The 23,932-nt window shown below is 45.7% G+C and overlaps 1 protein-coding gene across 2 annotated transcripts in view; it reads left to right on the top strand.

The window, feature by feature from the left end:
• The window catches only part of LOC103658903 (dynamin binding protein), a 69,111-nt gene that overhangs the window by 23,420 nt on the left and 21,759 nt on the right, over positions 1-23,932 (top strand). Inside the window, exons 1-3 of one of the 2 annotated variants that reach the window (XM_040624154.1) lie at positions 2,899-4,063; positions 21,166-21,359; positions 22,205-22,304. In XM_040624154.1, coding sequence (XP_040480088.1) covers positions 2,899-4,063; positions 21,166-21,359; positions 22,205-22,304 — 1,459 coding nt within the window. Of the gene's footprint in view, positions 1-2,898; positions 4,064-21,165; positions 21,360-22,204; positions 22,305-23,932 lie in introns of those variants that run through there. The other variant, XM_040624153.1, reaches the window with a different exon arrangement.

The following is a 23,932-nucleotide window of genomic DNA, read 5'->3' on the forward strand; positions in this document are numbered from 1 at the left end:
GGACGGTCACCACAGCCGATCGCCCACCCTCTGGTGACAAACAGCAAACATTGGGCCGCACTGCTGCTTTAGGGCCTCCAGAAGAGCCAGTGGGATGTGACAGCTGTGTCCCATGAAAGGGAGAGACGCAGAGAGGGATGCCGTCTGAAGGGTCGAATTGTGCCAATGATACCAGGATTGAGAAAACTAGAAGAGTCGTCCTGCTCCCCTTTCCCTCAGGCCTCATGTCTTTGCACACAGATTTATCACATGAAAATAGCACCGCATTCACTGCTTCTGGTTAGTTCTGGGTCACAGCAATATGGAGGTGAAGTCAAGGCGGCTTGCATCTTTATGCAAACTCTGTAGGCAGTAGGACTTAGAAAAGAAAGGTCTGGCGGGGTGGGAGTGGGGAGCCTCGTCCTATAACGCGCTACTCACTCTCCTCTTATTCAAAGATCATCTTTTAGCTTCACATAACCTCTCCTAGTGGGTCATTTTATAACTAGGATCCTTCGTACCTGTAATTTACCCTCTTTTATCTCTTCTCTTGGTTGACTACTAGGTTTGTTTCTTATCCTGCTTGCTTTATCAAAGATACGAAGTTGCTAAAGGGGATTTTGTTTTCCATAACAGTTAGGGAAAGCTTCGTCTTTATTTTGAATATTTTAAAAGCGTGCCCGGCTTGCTTTCTGTGCCAGTCTGGGCGCACACCGGGGTTGAGCGGCGAGGGACAGCCCTGCGGCAGGGGGTCTCGAGGGGCTGTGGGCCGGGACTGGAGACACAGAAGGAACGGCAGTGGCGGGGAGGGGGGTGGCAGTGTGCGCACACTTGCCTCAGAAGTGGCCCACCTCTGACTTAGACTGGGATAGCGTTTACTTGTTTGTATGCTCGGTTTGAGGGAAATTAAGGCTCTGCTACATTTTTGAGATACCCTCTTAGTCTAGGGCCACGAAGCCAAATGGATCTGCGATCGGGTTGTAGCCCCACTTCGTGTGACCAGTTTATTCAAACTTTGAGACTCTTACTTTACCTGCAGTAAAGTAAGGATAATACTGAAGATTAAAAAAAAAAAAAAAAAAGGCTCTCAACTCTCTAGGCCTCACCCTGATCGTAGCACACATCTTCACACTGAAAACCCAGAAGCTGCCGGGGCTGCTGCCGCCTCCGCTGTTGGTTTGGAAGGTGTGAGGGAACAGAACAAGCAGAAACCTTCGTGGGAAAATCAGAAGATTTTCCAGAGGTTGATTGGTCACACTTAGCAGAGAATCCAGAAGGTGCATACTAGCACATTAGGTATTTGAGGAAAGGAAAAAGAAGTAGTGAGGAAAACAGAACCATGGATTTTTAAAACTGAAGGGACTGGGAGTCATGGGGGCCAGCTGTCTCATCTTACAGATGGGCAGGTTGAGTCCCAGAGAGAGTAAGTGGTTTGTCCAAGAGCAAACATCTCATTATTGACAAAGCACATAACCCTGGTCTCCTCACGGTTATGTGGGATATTGTTTCACAACTAGGGATTAGACAGAGGCTCAAGGAATCATTCCTGGCATCCAACAGGTGACCAGATAGCCAAAAGAGTCGTCTTACGAAAGCCTGTCTCTGAGCGTGCGACTCCCCCTGAGTGAAGGAAACGGCAGCCCGGTCCCTTGGGACCTGCCCCGATCTACCCCTCCAGCCTTATCTCCTGTTACTTTCTCTACTTACTCTGTCCTTCAAACTGTTCCCCATTTCCTAAGTCTCCGTTTGTAGACAGTCTGTGGAAAGCCTGCTCAAATGCCGCCCCTTCATGAAAGCTCCAGCCGCCCCGCCAGGGACTCTGCTCTGTCATCGTTGCCATTTGTATTTGTTATGGAACTTGCCGCATTTGATTTTCCTTTAGAGTGTCGCTCCTGCATTTAAGCAGCAGGGGCTAACTTGCCCCTTCCTTCTCTCTTCTACGATACCTCACCTGTAATAGGCGCCCATCTAATGTTCGCGGATCCAAATAGGTATTTTTATCTGCACATTTCTGATTTCAACCCTTATTCCCCAGTTCCTGAGTGTGCTGGATGATTGGATGGAGAAGAGATTTAGGAAATGGTCTTCATACTTCTCTGGCGTGGCAAGTATCAAGGGAAGTGTGAAAGCGTGCGTAACTACATTCTTCTAGGGGACAGTTTTCAATTACCCATACACCAGTTCGGAGTAAAAGCGAAGTTCTCTTTCTTTCTTCAGTGGGATGTCCCCGTGCATCTGCAGGTGGGAGTTGAAACCACTTGTGATTTGAGTGTGCGCCAGCTGGTGACTTGACTCCCATAAAAGCAAACTCTCAAAGGAGGAAGAGTTCCGCCTCTTACGACGGAGAAGGGAGTCCCACAGAGTTTCAGATGTCCAGGGATTAGAAAGCTGAACTTGGAGGATGGGAAACGACCCATGTTTCGTGTGTTGAGCTATGCACAAAAACATTCTTTATACCCTTGGTGGATGACTGAAGTATCGAAAGAGACAGAGGAGATATAGGGCTTTACCTTGGGCTTTTAAAGGGGGTTGTTCTCGCTCACTCTGCTTTTTCTACAAAACCTTTTCGAACAGCAGAATACTTCTACCTTCAGCACAGAAAGCAGCCAAGCCAGTTCGACCAGCCTGAGGGAAACACCGAACAAAGCTGCCAACTCCAATCACATGAACACTAGTTACTAATTATCTTCTGGCCTCTGCGGGGAAAGACAGAGCAACTCACTGATTGGATCCCAAGGTTGAAATAACTCCACATCTCTCTGTGCTCCAGCCAGAGGAGTGAGAGTGTCTCGAGCACTTTGGGAGACATTTTCAGAAGGACGGATACAGCTTTAGGCTAACCTGCACCTGCCCACATTTCAGCCCCACCCAGGCCCATGGAAGAAGGAAGTAGAACTCGTGTCTTTACGCACACTGAACATGTGTGAGACCCACAAAGTTAGAGAAGACAGAGAAGTGGAGAAGAAAGGGCCCTGGGGCTCCAGCTGGGAGTACGAAGACCACAGGAGTCTACAGAAAAGGGACCTTACCAGGCTGGCTCGACTTTACGGAGAAGGCAGCTTGGATTCCAGATCCAGGACCTTGGGGCACAACCGGCCCTACAGAAAAAGGCATTGTGGGTACTGGGCTTTTGAGCGGAGTGAACCAAGCTACTCAGACCATGAGGAAGCGGAAGAAAGTGGAAAGGACTGTACGGACTATGGAAGTACAGCTCGGGGTTGGGATGGTTACGAGAACTCAGAAGATGTGGATTGTGGGAATCCGAGCCCGGAGACTGAGGATAAGTGGCTTACAGGCAGCCCAGAAGGCCGGAAAGCTGGATGGTACGGGGACATGAATGGCCACCTAGATGGTCAGAATCTGAATTATGATCCTGAGGACTCGAAAGAAACTGAATGGTGCACTCGCCACCGTGGTTTGGATGATTCTGTGGGCAATTGTGGTCAACCTGAAAAGTGGCACATGGACCACAGGAATTTCAATTACAATCTCGAGGATTGTAAAGAAGCTAATTTTTATTATAGAATCCGCAATAATTTATGTCAGGTTCCCAGGAATTATACTAATGGTCAGTCCGTGGACTTCCCAGATTTGGATGGAGTCAATGAAGGTAAAGAATTTGTCAAATACTATGACGGGGATGGAAAGGTTTGTCAAAATGGTAAAATATGTCCTAAAGCAAAGACTCATGCCCTGGGTCAGTGTGACCTTGATACAGAAAATAAAGGCTACGATACTCTATTTGCAAACTGTGAGTATAAATTTCAGAATTCCGGAGGAAGAGATTCTGTCCATCAGGTGAAGAATTGGGAGGATAATGGCATTGACAAAGCAGGAACGATGGCGCTCGGGAGCAGAGAGATCTTCCCGGACAGTCTGCAGAATCCGTGGACGGGAGAGCACCAGGGAGAACATCACTGTGGCGTTCTTCAGGGCCCTTCATTAGGGAAGAACACTTGGCATTTTGAGGAAGAGAATAAAAGAAATGGCCTGGAGACTTGGAAAAGGAATAGTTGCTTGCGCCGCACGGTGCCCGGCAGCCTGAGACACTCAGAATTTGTGCAAAACAGGAAGAAAACTCAAGGTATGAACTCAGCCATCCTTTTTGAGAAGGATAAAACCTGAAAATAGATGAAAGGGGTGGTTATACCAGGTATCGGAACACTCACGCACTTAAGGAAACTGACCCTTGAAATTCTTATCTAAGTGTATCTTGAATGAGAACAACCTTAGAGATTTAATCCCTTCGGGAGGCACTTTACAGAGCAAGAGCCTAGACGGGGCTGTAAATAGGGACCGTGGCCCGTAATGAGACCGTGTTCTCCTGGGAACTTTCTTTACCATTCTCGGTTTTGTCAGGCATCTCTAAACCCAAATATCTTTCCGTTCTTACTGTTTTTTTTTTTTTTTCTGTCTTATGGGGATGGCAAGTTTATTATCGAGGCACCCAGAGAAAATTTATTTTCCTGGCATGCAATCCCTACATTTCTTTTAGACGTTAGGGAAAAGGAGACTTGTTCTATGGAGTGTTGGGGTCTTGACATTCAGGCATCTTAAGTGAGCGACAAGTACTACAACTGTTCTGGAAATCAGAAGATTATCTTCTTCATGGTGCTTTGTTCATGCACATGATGCTTTGTATATTCAAATTACTTCATCTCATTCGGCCTTAACTAAGTTATCTGTAACAGGAGTATTAACTGAGAGTCTTTTCTAATGTAGAGGTTCTTTTTTGCCAGTTTGTCTTCTCCCGTTCTCTGAAATGAACTATGTTTATTTTGTTTTATATTGTTGTTTTTTATAATTTCTGGACTCCCTGTTAAACCTTTGTTTTTATTATGTATATGCCGTTCTCCTGCCAAGCCAACTTTCTGGTTTGGGCCAATTTGGGGGTGCGCAGGTTATGACCAGAGGGTAAGGGTTAGAGTCAGAAAATGTGAACAATCTAGAAAATCCATCTCACACCTTCCTCCTAAGTGGAAAGTCTCTCGTCTAGATCTTCAGAATAGGTTCACTGTTGGTGTTGCACGACAGGTCCCTGGTATATCCTGCGGTTTTCCAACACAGGCTTGACCAAACCCGAATTTCCAGGGCATTGTTTTGGATAAATTAGGCTCTCCACCTGTATTTGTAAAGATAAGAATGAAACCAAACCCGGCTTTAGTTGGGAGACCAAGGTATTTAGCAGCTAGCCACTTTTTCTAGGTGCATTTTTGCTCTGAGCTGATAGGGATCGAATCATCTGTAAATTCTTTCCAGCTCAAAACACCACCACCACACACACACACACACACACACACACACACACAAGTGACTCTATGATCCCCTGTATTGGTTATTGTACTGCTCCTATTCCCTTTTGCCACATCTGTCCCTTAGATGAACTTTGCTTCCTGTCTTTAGTTCCTTATTGTATTAGGCCTCCTAAGTGTAATCAGAGTGTGTTTACTCTGTCTGACTTCACAAGAGGCAAGCCCTTCTCTCTGGAGTGGTGCAATTTGCCCTATGAACTCTCAGTCCCACCTTCTGTCACTGCCAGTTTTATAACTCTACTCGAGGACTGAAGTTTTGATGGTGTATTCATATTTAGTTCAAGTGACACCCCTTTTTTGTACCTCTAGGATCCTCCTCGACCTGTAACAGAATCTTAGTCTGCCCTTCTACCATTCCTTGCTGGCCGTCTTACACACACACCATTGCCCTTCCCGAATGTTACAGTTACGACATGTAATTCCAGAAAAAAACAAGTGTGGGAGTCCGTCTTCTGCCCCGAGTTCACATCTCAGCCCCATCATTTACTGGTGTAACTTCAGGTGAATTACCTAACCTCTCTGAGCTTTGGATTCCTTATTTATAAAGTGAAGATAATACTACCTGTGTCGGTGAGAGAACATAAATAAAACACCTAATGACATGTCTGGAACATAGTAGGTGCTCATAAATTATGAGTTCTTCGTCTCTTGGTGACCCACCTCCCTTTCCCCTTATCATTTGCTCCACCAGCCTGTCACTGTGTGGTCTCCTTTCTCCTGAGATCCAGATGGACCCCCCATGGGACATCTGCCCTCAGACCCTGTGTGTGCAGATGTGATGATCCAGGGGGAGCGCCCCCTCCCTTCCTCCTCTCCTGCTCTCCCCTGCCTCCCCCTACTGCATCTGAGAGACAAAGCGCTGTTGAATTGCTGCTCCAGCCTGTCTCTCGAGCTAGAAACCAGGTTCTTCTATCAGGATGCGTCCTTTCCCTCACCTGCCTTATCATTCCTCTCCCAGGACGGCCTCAGTCTTAAGTGTCGTTAGGCGGGTCTGTTGTGGGTTTGCCCTTAGTCCTAGGGTGCGGCCCCTGGTTCTGGGAGGTGGGCCTTACTCCTAAACTATGGCTCTTTTGAGTTTTCAGTGGAAAACCAGAATGTTTATTGAACCTCCTAAGTTGGAGAGACTCCTATTTCAGGCTGTGTCTTCTCAGCCCCAGACAGTTGTGAATATCTGCCAGGCTCTTTGGCCTCCAGCTTCTATTATTGCTTTCTGCTGGCTTCCTGGGGTCTTATCACCTGCAGACACAGTTCAAGGATTTGAGGAGAATTTCTGCACAGATTTTGGGCTGCTGTCCCTGTGGCCCCCTCTTTTCCAGGATTTCTCCCATAATATCTAGCCCTTCAGGCCCAGATGTGAGCCTTTGACTCTTCAGCCCAAGAAAATTGCCAGTTGTTGACTTACCAGTTTTTTTTAAAGATTTTATTTATTTATTTGACAGAGAGAGAGAGACAGCCAGTGAGAGAGGGAACACAAGCAGGGGGAGTGGGAGGGGAAGAAGCAGGCTCCCAGCAGAGGAGCCTGATGTGGGGCTCGATCCCAGAATGCCGAGATCACGCCCTGAGCCGAAGGCAGATGCTTAATGACTGAGCCACCCAGGCGCCCCTGTTGACTTACCAGTTTTGCTTTATTTCCCCCACATTCTGGAAGACTAGGGATTGACTTCATAGGATAAGAATTGGACAAATATGGACCTACCCAGTTTGCTTCCCTTGTTTTGAGTCCTATCTCCTCTAGTTCTGGCCTGCTTTTGGTTGCTTTCCAATGCCTTCACATAGTTACTTAAAAAAATGCCTTATTCAGAGTTGCTAGTAGTCCTCAATAGGGAGATTGGTAAAATGTAAGCTGCTCTCCCATTGCTAGACCAAAAGTTGGCAAGAAGATTTTACGCTTGCTAATAACATAAGTGGTTATGATGGGGAAAGGACCTGGGACTTCAAATTCTGTGTTAACTCAGTTATGTGATATTAGGATATTGGAATGAAGGACCTTTACAGAGAGAAAGAGGACGCTGGAGTTCAGGCGAGAGTCAAGGCTTGGCGGGCTGCAGTAGAATCCCGGATCGCTGCACAGCAGCAAGTCCCGTGTTTTATAAATAATGGGTAACCACCCACAACTGGGTCTTAAAGTCTTTTCGGTGGGTTACAACTAGCATTTTTGAAGAATAAAATAGAAGTGAATAGAAAACGCACATCTGATATAGAAGCGTGCACATAATACTTTGAGTGTGTGTGCACACGGGTATTATGTGTTATGTATATGTTGAGTCACAGTGTAAAGTGTGGGGGCCACAGTAAAAAAATGTTTGAAAAACACTTAAATCTGACCCCCACTGTTTTTGTAACCAGAGAGATGAAGCTCAGAGAAATTGAAATGTATGTCCAAAGTCAGTGCTTAGATCAGGAATAAATCAAGGTCTCCCAATGCCCAGACCATCAGGGTTGAAGCCAGAAGCACAGCCCTGAGTTCCTTCCCCTTCAGTGAACTCAGAAAAGCAGGAAAGTATTGTGTTAGGGGTGTCAGAGAAGGGGCTTCAAATGGAGGGGGCCGTAGCCCAGTGACACGCCGCAGAGATATGGGAGGGGTGTGGACCAAAGAAAGACCTTGCATTTGGCTGGTGGGGTGAGGAAGAGGAGCAGCCAAGGCCCAGGGCAAATTACAAGGAGTTTAGGAGGGAGGTGGTGATGAAGATAGAGAAGCAGTTCCTTCAAAGTTCGGACAGTAACTGCTGTGGAACAACAGAATCCTGGAAAGTCCTGTGTTGTTTTCTCCCAAGATGAGAAAAAGCACAGATTTGAAGGCACCTTTGCCAGTGTTACATAGCTCAGGTTTTAGGACTCGATGGGGCAAGGTTTCTTTTCATTGCAAGTGTGGAAACATGATATCTTTGTAGCTACAGACTGGATTCAAACTATAGGAATAAAATGTCTATCAGGCAATCCAGGACATTAGCTTTTCATCCTGGCTGATTTCATATGCTGATTGCAAGCCGTGAGTGTGGCAGGTGCCGTGAGGCCTCTGCCACTCTAGAGACAAGGGGTGTACCCATCGGAGTCACAAATGGCCAGCAAAACAGACTGGAGTTTCGCGCTCAGTAATACAGGTGGTGGCGGTGGGACTGCTCTACTTCACCTGCTTGAGTGTTCTCAGAGCACCTTGTGCATTTCCCTCTAATTTCATAATGTTACTATAAGCACGAGCCACTCAGCTATTTTTAGCTCACAAGGATGTATTGAGTACCAAACACTGTTATGTGCTGGTTAGACCTCGATTATCTGAAGAGACTGAGGAGGGATGGGGCTCCTCCTCCCGTCTGGGTGGGTGTGAACCAGATGTCCTTGGGACCAGCCGTTCCCTTTCTTTTTCTTTCTTTCTCTCTTTCTCTCTCTTTCTCTCTCTCTTCTTTCTTTCTCTCTCTCTCTCCTTCTCTTCACGATTTTGCATTTCCCTGAACTTCTGCTTTGTCCCCTCTTGTTGCAGACCCACACTTCCCGTTTACTCATAGTTTCTACTCCCTCCTCACTTCAGATTACACGTAACCGACTCCTCCCACACTGCCTTGGGGCATTATTACAGCTTCTGTTCCTGTCTGATCTGCCTGATCCCATAATTCAGATTCCCGGGAGAGTGAGTATAAGTGACTCAGCTTGTGTCTTTTAGTTAGTCCCCATCATATGAACTAGCCATTCATTGATTGGGCACAAATCCATGGTCCAGAACGGTAGAGGTCAAGTCCGGGATGGGGGTCACCTGGTGTAAATCATTGCGATGGGGACTGCCGATGGTGCCGATTTGGGATGTAGTGGGCTCTGGAGGTGGCAGGGGTTCTGAGGTGTGGCTGGTCCACACCAACCCCATGTTTGGAAGTGGGTGGAGGTATCTTTTGGCTGTCACAGTGGTAGGGTGCAGGGAACTACTTGTTTAGAAGGCAAGGAACAGAGATGCTAAATGTTTTCAGTGTGTAGAACTCTCCTACCCAATGAAGAATTATCCTGCTCAGAATGCCAGTTGTGTCCCCATTGAGACATTGGAGAAGATGGGTAAGACTTGTGCCTGCCTTCAGGAACTCGCGGTTTTGAACAGAAAACAGCCTATAAACAAACAATTAAAATAGTTTCGTAAGTCCCTTAAGGGGGACTGTTAGATACCTTTCCCCCACTTGGCCCTACTACCTGTGTAACCTTGTGTAAAGCATTTAATCTCTCTGTGCTGCAGTTTCTCCATCAGTAAAACAAGACGATGACAATGTACCTACGTGACCGTTTTACGAGGATTAAGTGAGTTTATAGACGTCTACGCAGCTAGAACAGTGCAGTAGAGCCTGGCGCATGGTCACGCTGAATAAACACGAGCCACCACCATCATTCCACCAGCACGGAGATCCCACGTTGCCTTTGAATACAGTTCAGCAGGGATTTGGTAGCCAGTACTTGTCCTTAGCACTGTACCAGGCATCGGGGGTATCCAGAGAAGAATGCTCCCCCACCCCCGGCACACACAGGAGTTTACGGGTCAGTCGAAGAGGTGAAATGTGAAACCAGGAATCCTGTACTACAGTACCCAAGTCTAGACCGTGAATGCCGTGGACGGTCAGAAGGGGGAGGCTCAGTCCTTACCTGAGTTATGGGAAAAGGCCTTAGGAAGATGTTTGAACTTGGGCTAAAGCTGAAGAGAGTGAATAATGGGGGTTGGTGTAGGCAGAAGCGGGGGGAGCATTCCTGGTCGGGGAAACTTTATGAACAAGGGGACACAGTTGCGGTGACAGGAAGGAGCACAGCGTGCGGAGTCCTGAAGCACTGAAATCTGAGAAGCCAGATGGCAGTTTGGACCAGAGCTTGAGGAATAAGGTGAGCGTGTGGTGAGTCACCCTCTCAGCTGTAATCACGGAAACTGCATAGACGCCCTCTGTGGGGCAGGGAGCCGCTGGAGAGGAGAGCAGGTGTCTGAGAACTGAGCCGCAGGTTGCGGGCGGGCGGAGGAGCGATAGGGCGAGATCATGTGAGGAGGTCAGGAGAAAACCAGAGAATTTAAGAGAGAACGGCCAATGCTTTGAAGAGCCCCAGGGAAATCAAGGAGAATGCCGTTGGATTTGTTGAGGGGGTTATTGGTTGACTGAAAAGACAATATTGCTGGAACAGTGGTGATTCAGATTACTTGCAGAGGATTTCTGTGGGGGAGGAGGTCTAGAAGGAGGGCATGAAGACCACTCTTTCAAGACCTTTCACTAAAAGGAGCAAAGACCCGTGACCGTAGCTGAGGGGGCACAGAGTCGGACAAAGCTTTCCTGTGCTTACTTTTTAAAATCAGGGTCTTGTTGCTTGTTGGAGGATAGATGGGTAGGCAGGAGTGAAAAGAGAAGGAAAGGGTAAATACGTGGAGGCAAAAGGACATATATGTAGGGCCCTGTTTCCCCAAAAGTTGGACGATGATTGAAGCGTGAGAGGAAATCAGGCCCTCCTGAGGTTGGAATGATCCAGTCTGGCAGACTCCCACCCAACCCAGAAGCCTTGCGCTGGCATGGGGAGTTGTATCCTCAAGCCAGGTTGTCTGTTTTCTCCACAAGCCATTACCTAAATTGTCTTTGTATGATGTTTCATCAGCAACGTAGGAAGATTGGCCCGGGAAGATTGCAGGTCTCTGTAAATCAAGAGACCTCAAGGAAAGGCAAGGTATTGAGTATGGACAGGAAGAGGTGAGGCATCTTCTTTCATGTGGACCGGAGGAGGGGTGAATCGAAGCAGAAAACTTGCAAAACTGTGGCAGGCCTGGCCTTAAATGGGATGTCAAAGCGGGAACTCAGGAACTTGACTCACCCACGGAGTGGGTGCCGCGGAGTTTTCCAACTTGATATTTCCTGAGAAACCAGGCAGTGCCCACACTGGGCATGACCATCAGGCTGTGACGGTGCCCACGCACAGCGATTGCTCGTGGGAAGGGCCACATTTGTATACATGGTTCCACAGTGGACCTCATTGTACCATATCAAAAAACCCCTTTCTTCTAATTGTGAACTGAGAGGAGACCGATGGAATACATTGTGTTTCATTGAATCTAAAACACCATCTATTGTAAGACACTGAATAAATTTAGGTACCATTAAAAAGGAAACTTCTAATTTAACACGTTATTACTTGGAAAACACATTTTGCTTTTAGAGATGTTAAAATGTGGGGGGGAAAAGTGCATCTTAGCACCTCCTGAAATGTGAAGATACTTCTACCTAGTGCTGACCTCACAGCAATGCTTCGGCAAAAAATATGGTAGAATTCCTCTAGCTCTTTCCTCAGTGCTTTGGAGATAGGGAATTCGATTTTCTTGCTCTCCAGCCTCTGCCCTGCTTAGAGAAAGATTGAAATCTGATTTACGCCCCGTGCCACAGGTCCTAAATTTTAACTAAAACTTTAATCAAAGTTAGAATAGTTCATGATTTTTAAAAACCTTTGGGTAGTGTCTTTTACCCCAACTACAGCAGAGTAATGCTCAGGGCACTCTAAGTTATAATATTGTTGGCATTTAGTAAGTGCCAGTTGCCGTGCTGAATCCTATGGATTAGGTAGACATTAGGCATGCACGAACGTCCAGTAGCGTCTAAGCTTTGTGACTGTGGTAAAGATAGTATTTCCAGAACCTAGTAACTTGGCATATCATAGGTGCTCAGTGAATGTGTGTTGCCGAGTGAAATATTCCATTTTGGGGCACAGAATATGTACGTCAAAAGTTAAGTAGGGTTTTATTACATGTCCTCTTCCAAGTTGAGAGAGTTGCACTGTATTCCTAGTTTTGTGGTATCTATTACAATAAATGGATGTGGGAGTTTTTCAAATATATTTTTTTCCCTGTCAGTTGACTTGGTCATATGATTTTTCTTCTTTTGCCTTTTGATGTGGTGAATTACATCGTTTGATTTTCAAAAGTTGAACTGGCATCTTATACCTAGAATAAATGTGACGTGGGAGTGTTTTAAAAAAAATAATAAAGTAGTACATGTGTTTTGTATTGCTGCTTGAGAAGAAGGGAAGCTTAGGGAAAAGACCAGTCCAGGGATTAGAGAGGCCTTCATGTAGCTGGGCTTGAAGGACAGTAGGTGAGCAGAAAGGCAGAGGGACAAGCTGGGCTTGTCACGTTCAAGGATGAAGAAGGGAGCAAATATCGGAGTCCCGTGCGGGCTCCATAATAACGGCAGCAGGGGCCCCGTCCTCAGGGCCTGCTGAGAGGAGATGGCTAACTGCCTAAGTGAGTCCAAAGAGATTTACATACCGAGTGCCACTCCTCGTGGGACTAGTTAGAAGTTGACGTGGTTACTGCAAACTGAGAAGAGTAAGTGAAGTAACAGGGTAGCAAGTCATATCAGATTTTAGATCTTGGAAGTGACCCACGAGGCCCAACCCATTTGTTATATAGACATGGAAACAACAGGCCAGAGAGGTCATGTAACATGTATGAGATCACCCAGGAAGGATGGGAGGCAGGGCTAGATCCCAGGGCTTTTTTGAGTACTTTATCCACCACTCCTGCCCTCTCAAGATCTTAGAAGCAGTTCCACTTGTAGCCCAGAAATGGAAGCCAAGGGAGATACAGGCGGATGGAGTGACTCCTGGGCTGCCCAGAACTTGGTTAAACCAACACAGCACTTATGATTGGGGCCCCAGGGAAAGACCTGATTTATATTTCCCTGGTTTTGAGGTTTTATTTTTTTCCCATCTTTTAGCTAGAAGATAAGATACTAGTATATAATGTCAGATATCCTGCGTTTAATGAGATTTTACCATCAAAATATCAGATCACACTCCAGAAAGAATCTTTATTTTGAGAGATTGGATTCATTCAAATAAATATAACCCAAATCCTTAATGCTTAAGTTCATTCTGGTTTGCATTATTCCTTTGTTTCATGAATTTATGTTTTGCCTGTTCAACTTGTTTCATTAAGTCAAATAGAAATAACTTTAAAGACCATCAGTTTAACCCTATCCCGTTTGCTGTTCCTGAACACAGGAGAGATGACACGACTTTCCTGATGAGACTAAAGAAAGCTTTTGAGGGCATTTCAACTTTTTCTACGTGCCCGATGGCCTAGCGCTCTGCTTGGTGGCACTCTATTAAATATTCATACAGTTTTGTAGTTAGAACTTGAACAGGATTATGATTGGGGTGCACAGTTATAAAGGGTACATAAAATACCATGAGGGCAGGTGGAAGGAATGAAAGTGAACCACCTCATAGAAGCTGAAGAAAGTCTAGTTTTATAGAGAAGGATAGAAACATAGCCAGAGGGGCTCGGACACGAGCAAATTTTGAAACATTATTAAAATTGGAAATATAATGCCAGACATGGCCATGTGCTTACGGAGAAGACATAGAATCCAGCACAGGCCTTGACCCTTCATAGAAAGTGCTGGCCCTGGGTGCTGGTTTTGAATATGCAGCTTTCTCAGCCCTGCAGTCACCAGCAAGCCAGTCACAGACAAGCCCTGTCATTGCTTTGTGCCCGTTTTCTCATTTGTAAAATGAGAGCAATAATAACTTCCCTCAGAGACTTGGTAAATACAACATTAGATGTGTTTGCGTTTGGAAAATAAAGCTTTTCGCATAGAGGTTTGTTGGCTGATTATAATAAAAATCCGCTTACCAAACTGATAATTTATTCCTAGTGAACTGTTTTATGAAAACTGTCTTTGCCCTCTTGATACTTTCACCTCTTCCGCCTAAAGATTAGACAACAGTAATAATGTCCCACCAACAGAGCACCCCTCTAGGAGTTGTATTTGGTAAGTGTTCAAAAATGGTGTTTGAGTTGGTCCTAGAATTAAAGTTCCCATCCTGGCAGTATAGGAAATTGCAGACTCTTGTATGTGGGGCACTTGACTCGTCGATTCTTCCGAAGGCCCGGATGGGGCCTGGAAAAGGAAGGGGCAGATGAGAAGTTTTGAGCTGAGTTTCCCCGAGGTGGAAACCCTCCAAGCAGGGATTGTGCTAGAGGCCACTTGCCCCGGTCGGCGGGCAGTGGCTGAGCAAAACCACAGGGAAAGTCTGTTCAGTTGCTGTTGAAAAGCCAGCAAGACAGTGCCCCAAGTTAGACACTGAGCAAACCTTCTCCAGATTGGAGTCTTGTAGGTGCTAAAGGTAAAGAGGCGGTGGGGGCAGGGTGGCCCTGCTGGAGTGGTGGGAAAAGCGGAAAACCAGGATTTCTGATTGCTCTGGTTGGGCCTGGGGGGAAGATGAGCAAATTTACAAAGACCCCTTTCTCTGGGGGTTTCCTCACAGATTGCTAAGCAGACAGTGGGGGCCTTTCCTGACCCACCGCGTTCAGCAGTCTACAGGGATCGGGCCAGGAAAGTGACCTCAGAGTATTAAAAAGTGAAGAAAGAATTTGAAATGGATTAACAGAGTAATTGAGAACTGTCGGTATGATAATATTCTCATTTTATAGCAAATGTTCTTTCTTCCACTTTTTTACTCTTTGTCATATCGACGTTACATGTTCACTGTAGAAATACTAGAAAATACAAAGAAAGGAAAAAAAATCAATTTCCATCACCGTCAAGACTTTCTCATTTTCAAATATACGCACTGAAAGTATTTTCCCTTTTTAACGAAACTGCAATTCTTTCATAAGCTCTTGGGATATGCTTTTTTCATTTAACCACACACAGACAACATTCCATGTTAATAAATATAAATCTGTATCTCAATGGCTATAATAGCATTCGGTCACACAGATATGCCGTGATTTATTTAACCAGGTCCCTTTGGGGAGAAAGTCGGGCTGTTTCTGCTCAGGTTGTTTCTGCATGTTTTTACACCTTGGGGAACATCCCTGCCTATACGACTTGGGCATTTGTCCAACAATTTATGTATAATAAATTCCTAAAAGTAGACTCCTGGGTTAAAAGGTTTGGCTTTTTTTATTTTAAGAAGTAGAGAAAGTAGGGATGCTGGGTGTTTCAGTTGGTTAAGCCTCTGCCTTCGGCTCAGGTCATGATCCCAGGGTCCTGGGATCAAGCCCCACGTCAGGCTCCCTGTTCAGTGGGGACCCTGCTTCTCCCTCTCCCTCTACCCTTCCCCCGTGCTCGCGCTCTTTCTCTCTCGCACTCTCAAATAAATAAAATCTTTTTTTAAAGCAGTTTTTTTTTTTTTTTAAATTGTATTTGTCAGAGAGAGAGAGCACAAGCAGGGGGAGATGCAGGGGGAGAGAGAGAAGCACTGGCATGGTTTGCCTGCAGACAGAGTAGCTGTTGGTCTGGGGCCCAGAGGCGGGAGCCGGAGCGGGTTCGAATCCAGTCCTGTGCTTACTGAGCCCGTTAACGGAGTTTCTCATCATTCCTCCTCCATACAGTGGGGACGGGGATATGGTAGGATTGTTAGGATTAAATATGCCAGTGTTTGTAAAGGGCTCAGAACAGTGCTCGACACACCCAGTAAGGGCCCTGTAAGTATTTGTTAAAACGGGAGCTGAGAGGAGCTGCACTAGCTGGTGGGGGGAAGCGGCGACGGGGCTCACCAGCGGGGGGACTCACTGTGAGTGCTGCCGTTCGAGGGGCCGCGGGAAGGGCTCTTTACCAAAAGCCGTCATCTCGGGGATTGCTCAGAATCTCACCAGTAGAGAAGTTTAGTTAGCTTGACACTCTCCGTTCAATTACTGGTGATACATTAATAGAGTCTTGTGAGATTGAGAAGTGCTGGTTCAGTGCTTTCACAGCCTTCTGCCCCAAATCCGGCTCCTGCCCTTAGGCAGGTTTTCTTTTTTCTCTCTTTCCCCTTTTCTCTTTTTCTGGTTGTTGTTGTTGTTTTTTACATTGGTTCTTTTTAAGTGTAAGTGCTTGCAAGCTGTGAGTGGGCTCCCAGTCCCTGTAAATTCCTCTGTGCTGATCTGTGCTGGGCCCAGCCCGCGGAGATCTGCATTCTGATGGCTGCAGGGTAGGTCCCCAAAGTAGGAGGGCCGGGTCCCTGGGCAAAGCCCCACCCTGGGGCGGAGGGGGTGCAGCAGAGAGTCAGGTCCTAGGGCAGACAAAGTAGACGAGTGCCACTCACTTCACAGCGTGGCCTCTTAAGTGAGAGATGGATGGGCCTTCAGAATTCTTCCCTAAAAAGAGCGTCCCCCCAAAACAAAGCTGAGTAGGAGTAGGCGAAGTGAGCGGTAACACTCTCGGATTAAAAACTCCTGAAGTGAAATCGTGACTGTTTCAGGACCGGGAAAGGAAGGCGGGAGGGGAAGGTGCTGAGCCCTAGCCGAGCTGGGCCGCAGCCTGGCGCTCGTTCCCCTCAGGGGGACTCCAGCTCCATCCTTTAGAACCGGCCCTGCCCTGATAGCCTGGGGGACTCGGGCGATTCATATGTAAATGTGGGAAAGCCTGGGGGAAATGCCTACCCTATTCAAAGGATTTGGGGGTTGCGGAGCATTCCAGAGCTCTGGGAAGATTCCGCTCCGCCTGTTACCCGGGGACTCACACGTCCTCCCCCGGCAGCGGCCCTTCGGCACAGCAGGTGCGTCCCGGGGCGCCGGAGCTCGCGGCGGCAGGTGGGGCCGCCGGAGCAGCCGCGGACCTTGCCGGCCGGTCAGAGGCTTCCCCGCCAAACCCAGAGCTAGCTTTCAGGGGAAGGCCAGAAGTGAGTGGCTTTTCTCCGTGACTCTGCTTTCAAGTGTGGCTTGTGGAGTTGTGGGAGGCTGCGGGTTCACTGGACCCCTTCCAGCCCGTGCTGCGTAAGGAGCCTGGTGACGCCCACTCACCTGCGGGGGAGGGGGGGCACCGGGACTTGGTGGGGGTGGAGGGACCGGGAAGGGGAACAAAAGGGGAAAAAAACGCACGAATCGTTTGATCAAGGAGTAAATTTGTGCAATCAGTTTTGGCTCCGGCCCCTAAATTCCTCCAGGGCCATCCTAGGAAGAAGGTGGGAGGTGGTCCGCACACTGCCGGGAGGCTGGTACCGGCCTCAGCCTCCTCCATGTGCTCCCTCAGTTTTTATTGTTCTTAGAGAAAAGCGGATTGTCCAGGATCTGGACAGAGCGTTCCCACTTGGTGCATTTCACCGCAGTCCGGTGCAGACGGCAGGTTCCGGTCCACGGTGGGAAAGGAATTAACTTCTGTCGAGTAATGACCTTGTTACTCCCTCAACAGCTTGGGCAAGCAGGTACTGTTACCCTCATTTTACAGATGAGGACATTGAGGCCCAGAGGTAAGAGTGGCCTTGGCCGGGGTTCCCCAGCTAAAGCAGGGACGAGCAAGATTCCAAGCCCGTCTCCCCTGCAGCTAGCCAAGCGAGGAGGCCACCTTCTCTCACTCGGTCGTCCCAGATACTAAAATTTAGATCAGACTTTCTCCTTAGGACCTATTTGGAATAATGGAAAAAGGGTTTTACTTTAGGAGTCATTTCAAGCCAGATATTTCTAGTTTGACTTAATCTTGAGAATTAATATGTGTGTGTGAAGCTTCAGAAACATGTAGAATTTTGTCAAAATTTCAGATACATTCCACAGGAATTTTAAATCATGCTAAAGTGTTCTTGGTTTTGTTTTAAAGGCGGTCCAAGAGTTTATAAATGCACCTGCAAAAAAAAAAAAAAAGCATCATGCTGATAGTTTAAAAAACTGTTACCATTTCTTTTTTTCTCTTTTAGTAAAAATTGAAAATCTGAGTTTCTTAGTGTAGGTTGCTGGCTTTTGATTGATGAATACTTGGTGGCATTTTAAGCTTTCAGCTGTTAAAATTAATAGAACTTTGATTCCTGAGAATGGAATAATTTCCAGGGAATTTTAAAGATTTGAGGCAAATAAACCCCTGACCTTTTCTAGTTGAGATTCCAGGCTAGGGAGGCAAAATGGTACAGGATTAAGTGCAGAGGATTTGGATTGAAATATATTTAGATTCAAATTCCAGAACTAAAATTACAACCCTGGAACAAGTCAGTCAGCCTTTCAAAACCCAGGTTTTCTATTAAATCAAGTAATAATACAACTTCAGAGTTTTGACATGAATATTAAATAAGCTCAGGGACATAAATATGTAAAGCGCATTGCCTGTGGTAGGAATTCAGTCAGTGTTCTCCCTTTCAGAGCTTTTTAGTCCTGTATTAAAAATGAGCGTCTTCTAAAAATAACATATCATTAGGTTGTACACCTGAAGCGAGTATGTCGATTATCCCTAAATAAAAAATAATTTTAAAAATGAGTTTCTCTTCTCAACTTGCCACTTATGAAACCATATTTGTGAGTGAGACCCTATTGCTTCAAATTGCAAAGAAAATTTGAAACAAGGCTATAGAAAGTAAATTTTACATATGCAACAATTAATTTTTGATTATGACTTAGCACTCTAGTGAAATAAGAGTTATGCTTGAAATTTTGTCATTCTACCAAAAAAAGTTTAAGAAAGATATTTTCCGATTATGTCTTTTTAAACTTTATTTTGAATAATATAAAATTTATACATTATTGCAGTCGTACAAAGAACCTCCTATGTCCTTTATTCACATCCACCAGCGTTTAACATTTTGTTGGGTTTTTGTGTTCATTCTGTCCATACACACACACACACACACACACACACTTTTTTCTGAGTGTAGGTTGCATATATTGTGTCTTTCCTTAAGGTTCCGCGTGTATTTTGTATGAACCGTGGATTTTATACATGACCACATAGATTTGCTATTTTAGGAAAATTTTCACTTATTTAATTGTTTATCTAATTTACAGTCTATATTACAACTTCACCGATTGCCTACCTAGTAATGTCCTTGGTAGCAATTTTTTTCCCCAGATCAGGACCCAGTTCAGATTCACACATGGCATCTGTTTGTCGTCTCCTCAGTCACCTTTGATTGGGAACTGTCTCTCAGGCTTGTCTGTCTGTCTTTCATCCATCCATTCATTCATTCATTCATTCATTTTTTTAAGTAAACTGTATACCCAGTGGGGGGCTCGAACTTGTGTGACCCCAAGATCAAGAGTCACAGGCTCCTCCGAGAGAGCCATCCGGGCGCCCCTCTTTGTCTTTCATAACATGACATTTTAAAGAATACAAATCCTCGGTTTGCGTGTGTCTGATATTTCCTCAAGATTTGTTTCAGATTATGCATTTTTGATGGGGATACCACATAAGAGATCTTGTGTTGTTTCCAGATATGACAAATGGAAAAACATGATGTCTGTTTGCCTCTTACTGGTGATGTGAATTTTGTTTACCCAGTGTTCGTATTCTCCCTTTCTCTACTATATATAGTCACTATTTTTCATTTTTGTAATTAATAAGTAATTTGTAATAACTAACTAAAAACTGTGCAAATATCCTTATCCTCAGACCCCGCTGTCAACACCATAATCCATTGATGATTTATGCCTGGACCACATTTTATTCTGATCATTGCAAAATGCTGATTTTCTAATTCCCGTCATTTCTTCTATATTTATTAGTTGACATTATACCATAAGAACAAACGTCCTCTCCCCCATTTATTTATATACTTATATGTTACCAATATGAATTCATGGATTCTCATTTTAGTCAATGGATTATAGTCCATTGCCGTGCTTATTTACTCTGATACTCAAATTGTACCAGATTTGGCCAACGGGAGCCCCTTTAAGCTAGCTCTATGCCTTTTGGAAATACCTCCATCATTTTGTTGGGCGCTTTCTTACTTTCTGCCGTTAGATATTTCTGGTTCACCTATACCTTCCTTGCCCCGGTCTTGGAATTAGCTATTTCTCCAAAGAATTCTGGTTTCTTTTAGTGGAGAGTGGTTTTTAAAAACCAGAATCTGGGTGCGTTCTTTTTTAAACATTGGAATTCCCAGGTTCTTTGAGAAGGGGCAATGGGGAAGATTTTTGAAGACTAAAATCTGCTGTGAAAGCCTGGTTTTCCATAAGCAATATAAACACGCATGTTTTTGCTGCTTAGATCTGCTAAAAATATTCTTGTGATCACACCCAGATTAGTATATTGACTTAACCAAATTCGTCGTTTTTTTTTAAGTGGATCTTAAGGAATTTGAAATAAACTGAGCAGAGATTGCTTCATTGTTGGAATTTTCGTCAATTGTTTAGTGTTTAATATTTATTTTAAATGAACAAATGCCATCCCATCTTTGTAAATCTCATCACGTGTAGCTAACTAATGCGTAATTGTAAAAGCTAATGACAAGGTACGTATTTGTTTTTGTTTTTAGATCATGCGGTTTGGTCCTACAGAGCTGCTTTTGATTGAAAATACCATTAAAAAGAACATCATCTTTCTGGTACCTTTGTACCTTCTAGGGCATTTGAAATAACAAGGTGCCCAAGTCCTTATTATAATGTTTCAATAGGGAGAATCTGAATAATTTTTTGTATATTTCATTGGGGATGTTTATCCTCCGTCACAGTGACTGGAACAGAGTAGGTCCTGTAGTCACCCGGTTCTCAGACAGCTAATTCCTATCGAACTCCCATCTTCTCCCTAGTTGGCTTGTCATGTTCCCCGTGATATTCTTTTTCATGGGCTATAGCAGTGTTTTTAACTTCCAGCTTGGTATTTCTGCTGCTGACCTCATGCATTGGGTTTTTTACCCAATTAAGTGAAAGCAATTCTTTATAAGAACAGCGCCTCTCTCAGCCTCTTCCCCAAGAGGTTGTGGACGCTGATTTGTCCTCCCGAAATGGGCCAGCTACTCCTGTTTAGGACAAATTTGAGAAATGTTATCACACACATGGGAGAAGTTCTCTTTGCAGAAACGGCTTTCTCAGCACTTTGTTCATAATCAGAGCTGACGTGTGATCGGATTTCCTGGTGTTTGACAGCGGCGAGACTTTGGTTCTCAAGGAATGTGTTCTTTTCAGTCTGAACTGTTGAAGAGTCTCGCTTTCACACCCAGAGCTGCTGACCAGTTCTCTCTTCCCTTCTAGAAATGACGCTGCTCTCCTCCCAGTCTTCGTCGCCGGTGGCCCCTCCTGGGTCCGTGTACACTGAAAACCCAGAGCAGAGGATGCTGGAGAAGAGAGCCAAGGTGGTAGAAGAACTTCTCCAGACGGAAAGAGACTACATTCGGGATCTGGAAATGTGCATCGAGCACATCATGGTGCCCCTGCAGCAGGCACAGGTGGGAGCCGTGGGAGAAAGTTCGCTTTACCCCGAACGTGATTCTCCAAGCCGGGAGCGTTAGGTTATGGGCGCTTTCACCACAACGGTTACTGGGTTTGAAATAAAGGCGGTGGTGCTGCTGCTCTTAGTTGAAGGGTCCTGCCATGCGCGTGTCATCAGCTTACGCCTTCAGCATCCTGTCCCTTCCCAAGACTGCCGTTAACTTCCCAGACTTGCCGCAGCAGCTCCCGGGACATGTCCTGCTTCTGTGGCTCCTGAAGACCTCGCAGGCTGTCCGGATGGCCACCGCGTTGGGACGGTGGTCTGATAAACAAGTCTGGGGATGGTGGGCTCCCTGGTCTCACACCTGACGGTACAGCGTTTACTCGGGAAACCCTGACCGTCGTGTGTGTGCAGCTCCTTGTCTAGATGCTGGCGGTAGGGAAAAAAGGTTAACAGCATCCTGGGGAGTTCCTGTCCTTGTTGCTGGTTACTGGACCATCTGGGCCTGGCTTGGGTTCATATATCTGGAACATTCACTCCTAAGAACTAGGATAAGAAATGGGCACCGCCATCAGATTTTGGGTACTGCATGGGAATTTGTATCCCAATATAATGCTAGACCAATTGGTAACACGGTCCTTTACTAAGGTAGTGGGGGAGGGGGTCGAGCAGAGAGTAATTGGATCAGGGACAAAGAGTGACACTAAAGATAATGTTGGCACGCTTCTATTCTGGAATCTTGGTGACAGTGAGTGAAGATGACCTTGAACGGTTTTGTATCATCCTGAGATGTTCCTAGTATGAATGGCATGCCATTAATGTCATTTCCATGCGTCTTTACCTTTTGTTTCCCTTTCTCAGATACCAAACATTGACTTTGAAGGACTTTTTGGAAATATGCAGATGGTGATTAAGGTCTCAAAGCAGTTATTGGCCGATCTGGAAATCAGCAATGCTGTAGGTATGAGCTCCTGCCGTTGCTTCAGAAGCAGCCCCCCCCCCCCTTTTTGTTAAACTTCACGGGTAGGAGGTAAGGGGTGAAGCAGCCCTGCTGGTACTAAGTGGGAAAATGAAGCTCAGGCTACTTAGCTCAGAGGTCACTTGGCCCTCTGCTTCCCCTTTTATCTACACCTACTTTGAGGCACCGCAGGACGTTAGCAATAGAAGAGATTTTAGATGTCACAGAGGGTGAGTTTTCTAGACTGATGGTTGCAGCCTGTTGGTGGGTCATGAGATCACTAGAGCAGGTTGCACCTGGTATATATTTTTTCAATAAAATAATATAGAAAATATCAGAATGTACTATAACGGATAAGCACAGCTACAGTTTTTTGACACTTATTTCAACTCTACATATAAGTATACTGAGTCATGATTTAAAATGTCACTCGTGGGTCATTGTCAAAAATGTTTGAAAAACAGTCATCTGTTTTTAATCAACAAAAGAACTGTATTAGTTATCTATCACTGTGTAACAAACTGTACCCAAACTTAGCAGCTTTAAATCAGAACCAGCATTATCCCCCAGTGCCTGTGGCCGAGGAGTCTGGGAGTGGCTTAGCTGGGCAGTGCTGGCTCAGGGTCTCTCATGAGGGTGGTCAAGCTGTTGGCCTGGGTCCTGGGGCTCAAGGATCCACTTCCAAGGAAGCTCACTCAGTTCCTGAGGCCCTAGTTCCTTGCCCTTTGAGCCTCTCCGTGGACTGTCCTCAGGACATGGCAGCTGGCTTTCACCAGTGAGTGACCCAAGAGGGTGGGAACGCTCAAGATGGGAGTCCCAGTGTCTTCTCTAACCTAATCCGTCACTTCTGCCATCTTCTGTTGGTCACACAGACCAGCTCTGGTACAACATTGGAAGGGACATCCTACCATTTGCCGTTTTCCTAGGATCACGGTCACAAGATGCTACCACAGTTCTAGCCGTCCCCCTACATACATGACAACATCCAGCAGAAGGGAAAGTAACCCTGTGTCATTTAAGAGTGAGCAAAGCTTTCCCAGTGCTCTCCTACCAGATTTCTCTTTATTTCTCATTGGCCAGAACTGGGTCACATGCATATTCCTAAGCTGATCACTGGAAAGGAGAATGGGATCGTGATGTTGGCTTAAACTAGGCAGTGTTCACCCGACTCACCTGGGAGAGGAATGGACGCAGGAACAGAATGCGGGCAGGTTAAAGCTTTGGCGAGCCTCTGCTACTAGCAAAGGGCAGGTTGGCATGCGTTGCATAAGCAATTTTTGGGGAGGTCGAGTTTATTTTAATATATTGCTTTGTTTTTTATTTTAATATATTTCTAATTTAACTTATTTTTGATGCATTCCATGGCACACAGAAAGTTACAAAGAACTATTTAATGATAAAGCTCTTACCCATTCCCTAGCCGGCAGCTCTTCAAACCAGAAGCACCCGCTGTTACTAGTTTTCTTCTGTCGCCCGCCTTCCAGAGAGTTCACCGTGTACCAGCGGTTACATATATGTTTCTTTACCCTGGGCCCCGATCCCCATTTTGTAAAATCACACAAGTGGCAGGGAATTATTCAAACTGTTCTACACTAGCCTCCCCCCCCCCCCCCCCCCCCCCCCCCCCCCCC

This window comes from Ursus maritimus, unplaced genomic scaffold (assembly GCF_017311325.1).
Source record: "Ursus maritimus isolate PB19 unplaced genomic scaffold, ASM1731132v1 scaffold_7, whole genome shotgun sequence".
Classification (NCBI taxonomy): Eukaryota; Metazoa; Chordata; class Mammalia; order Carnivora; family Ursidae; genus Ursus; species Ursus maritimus.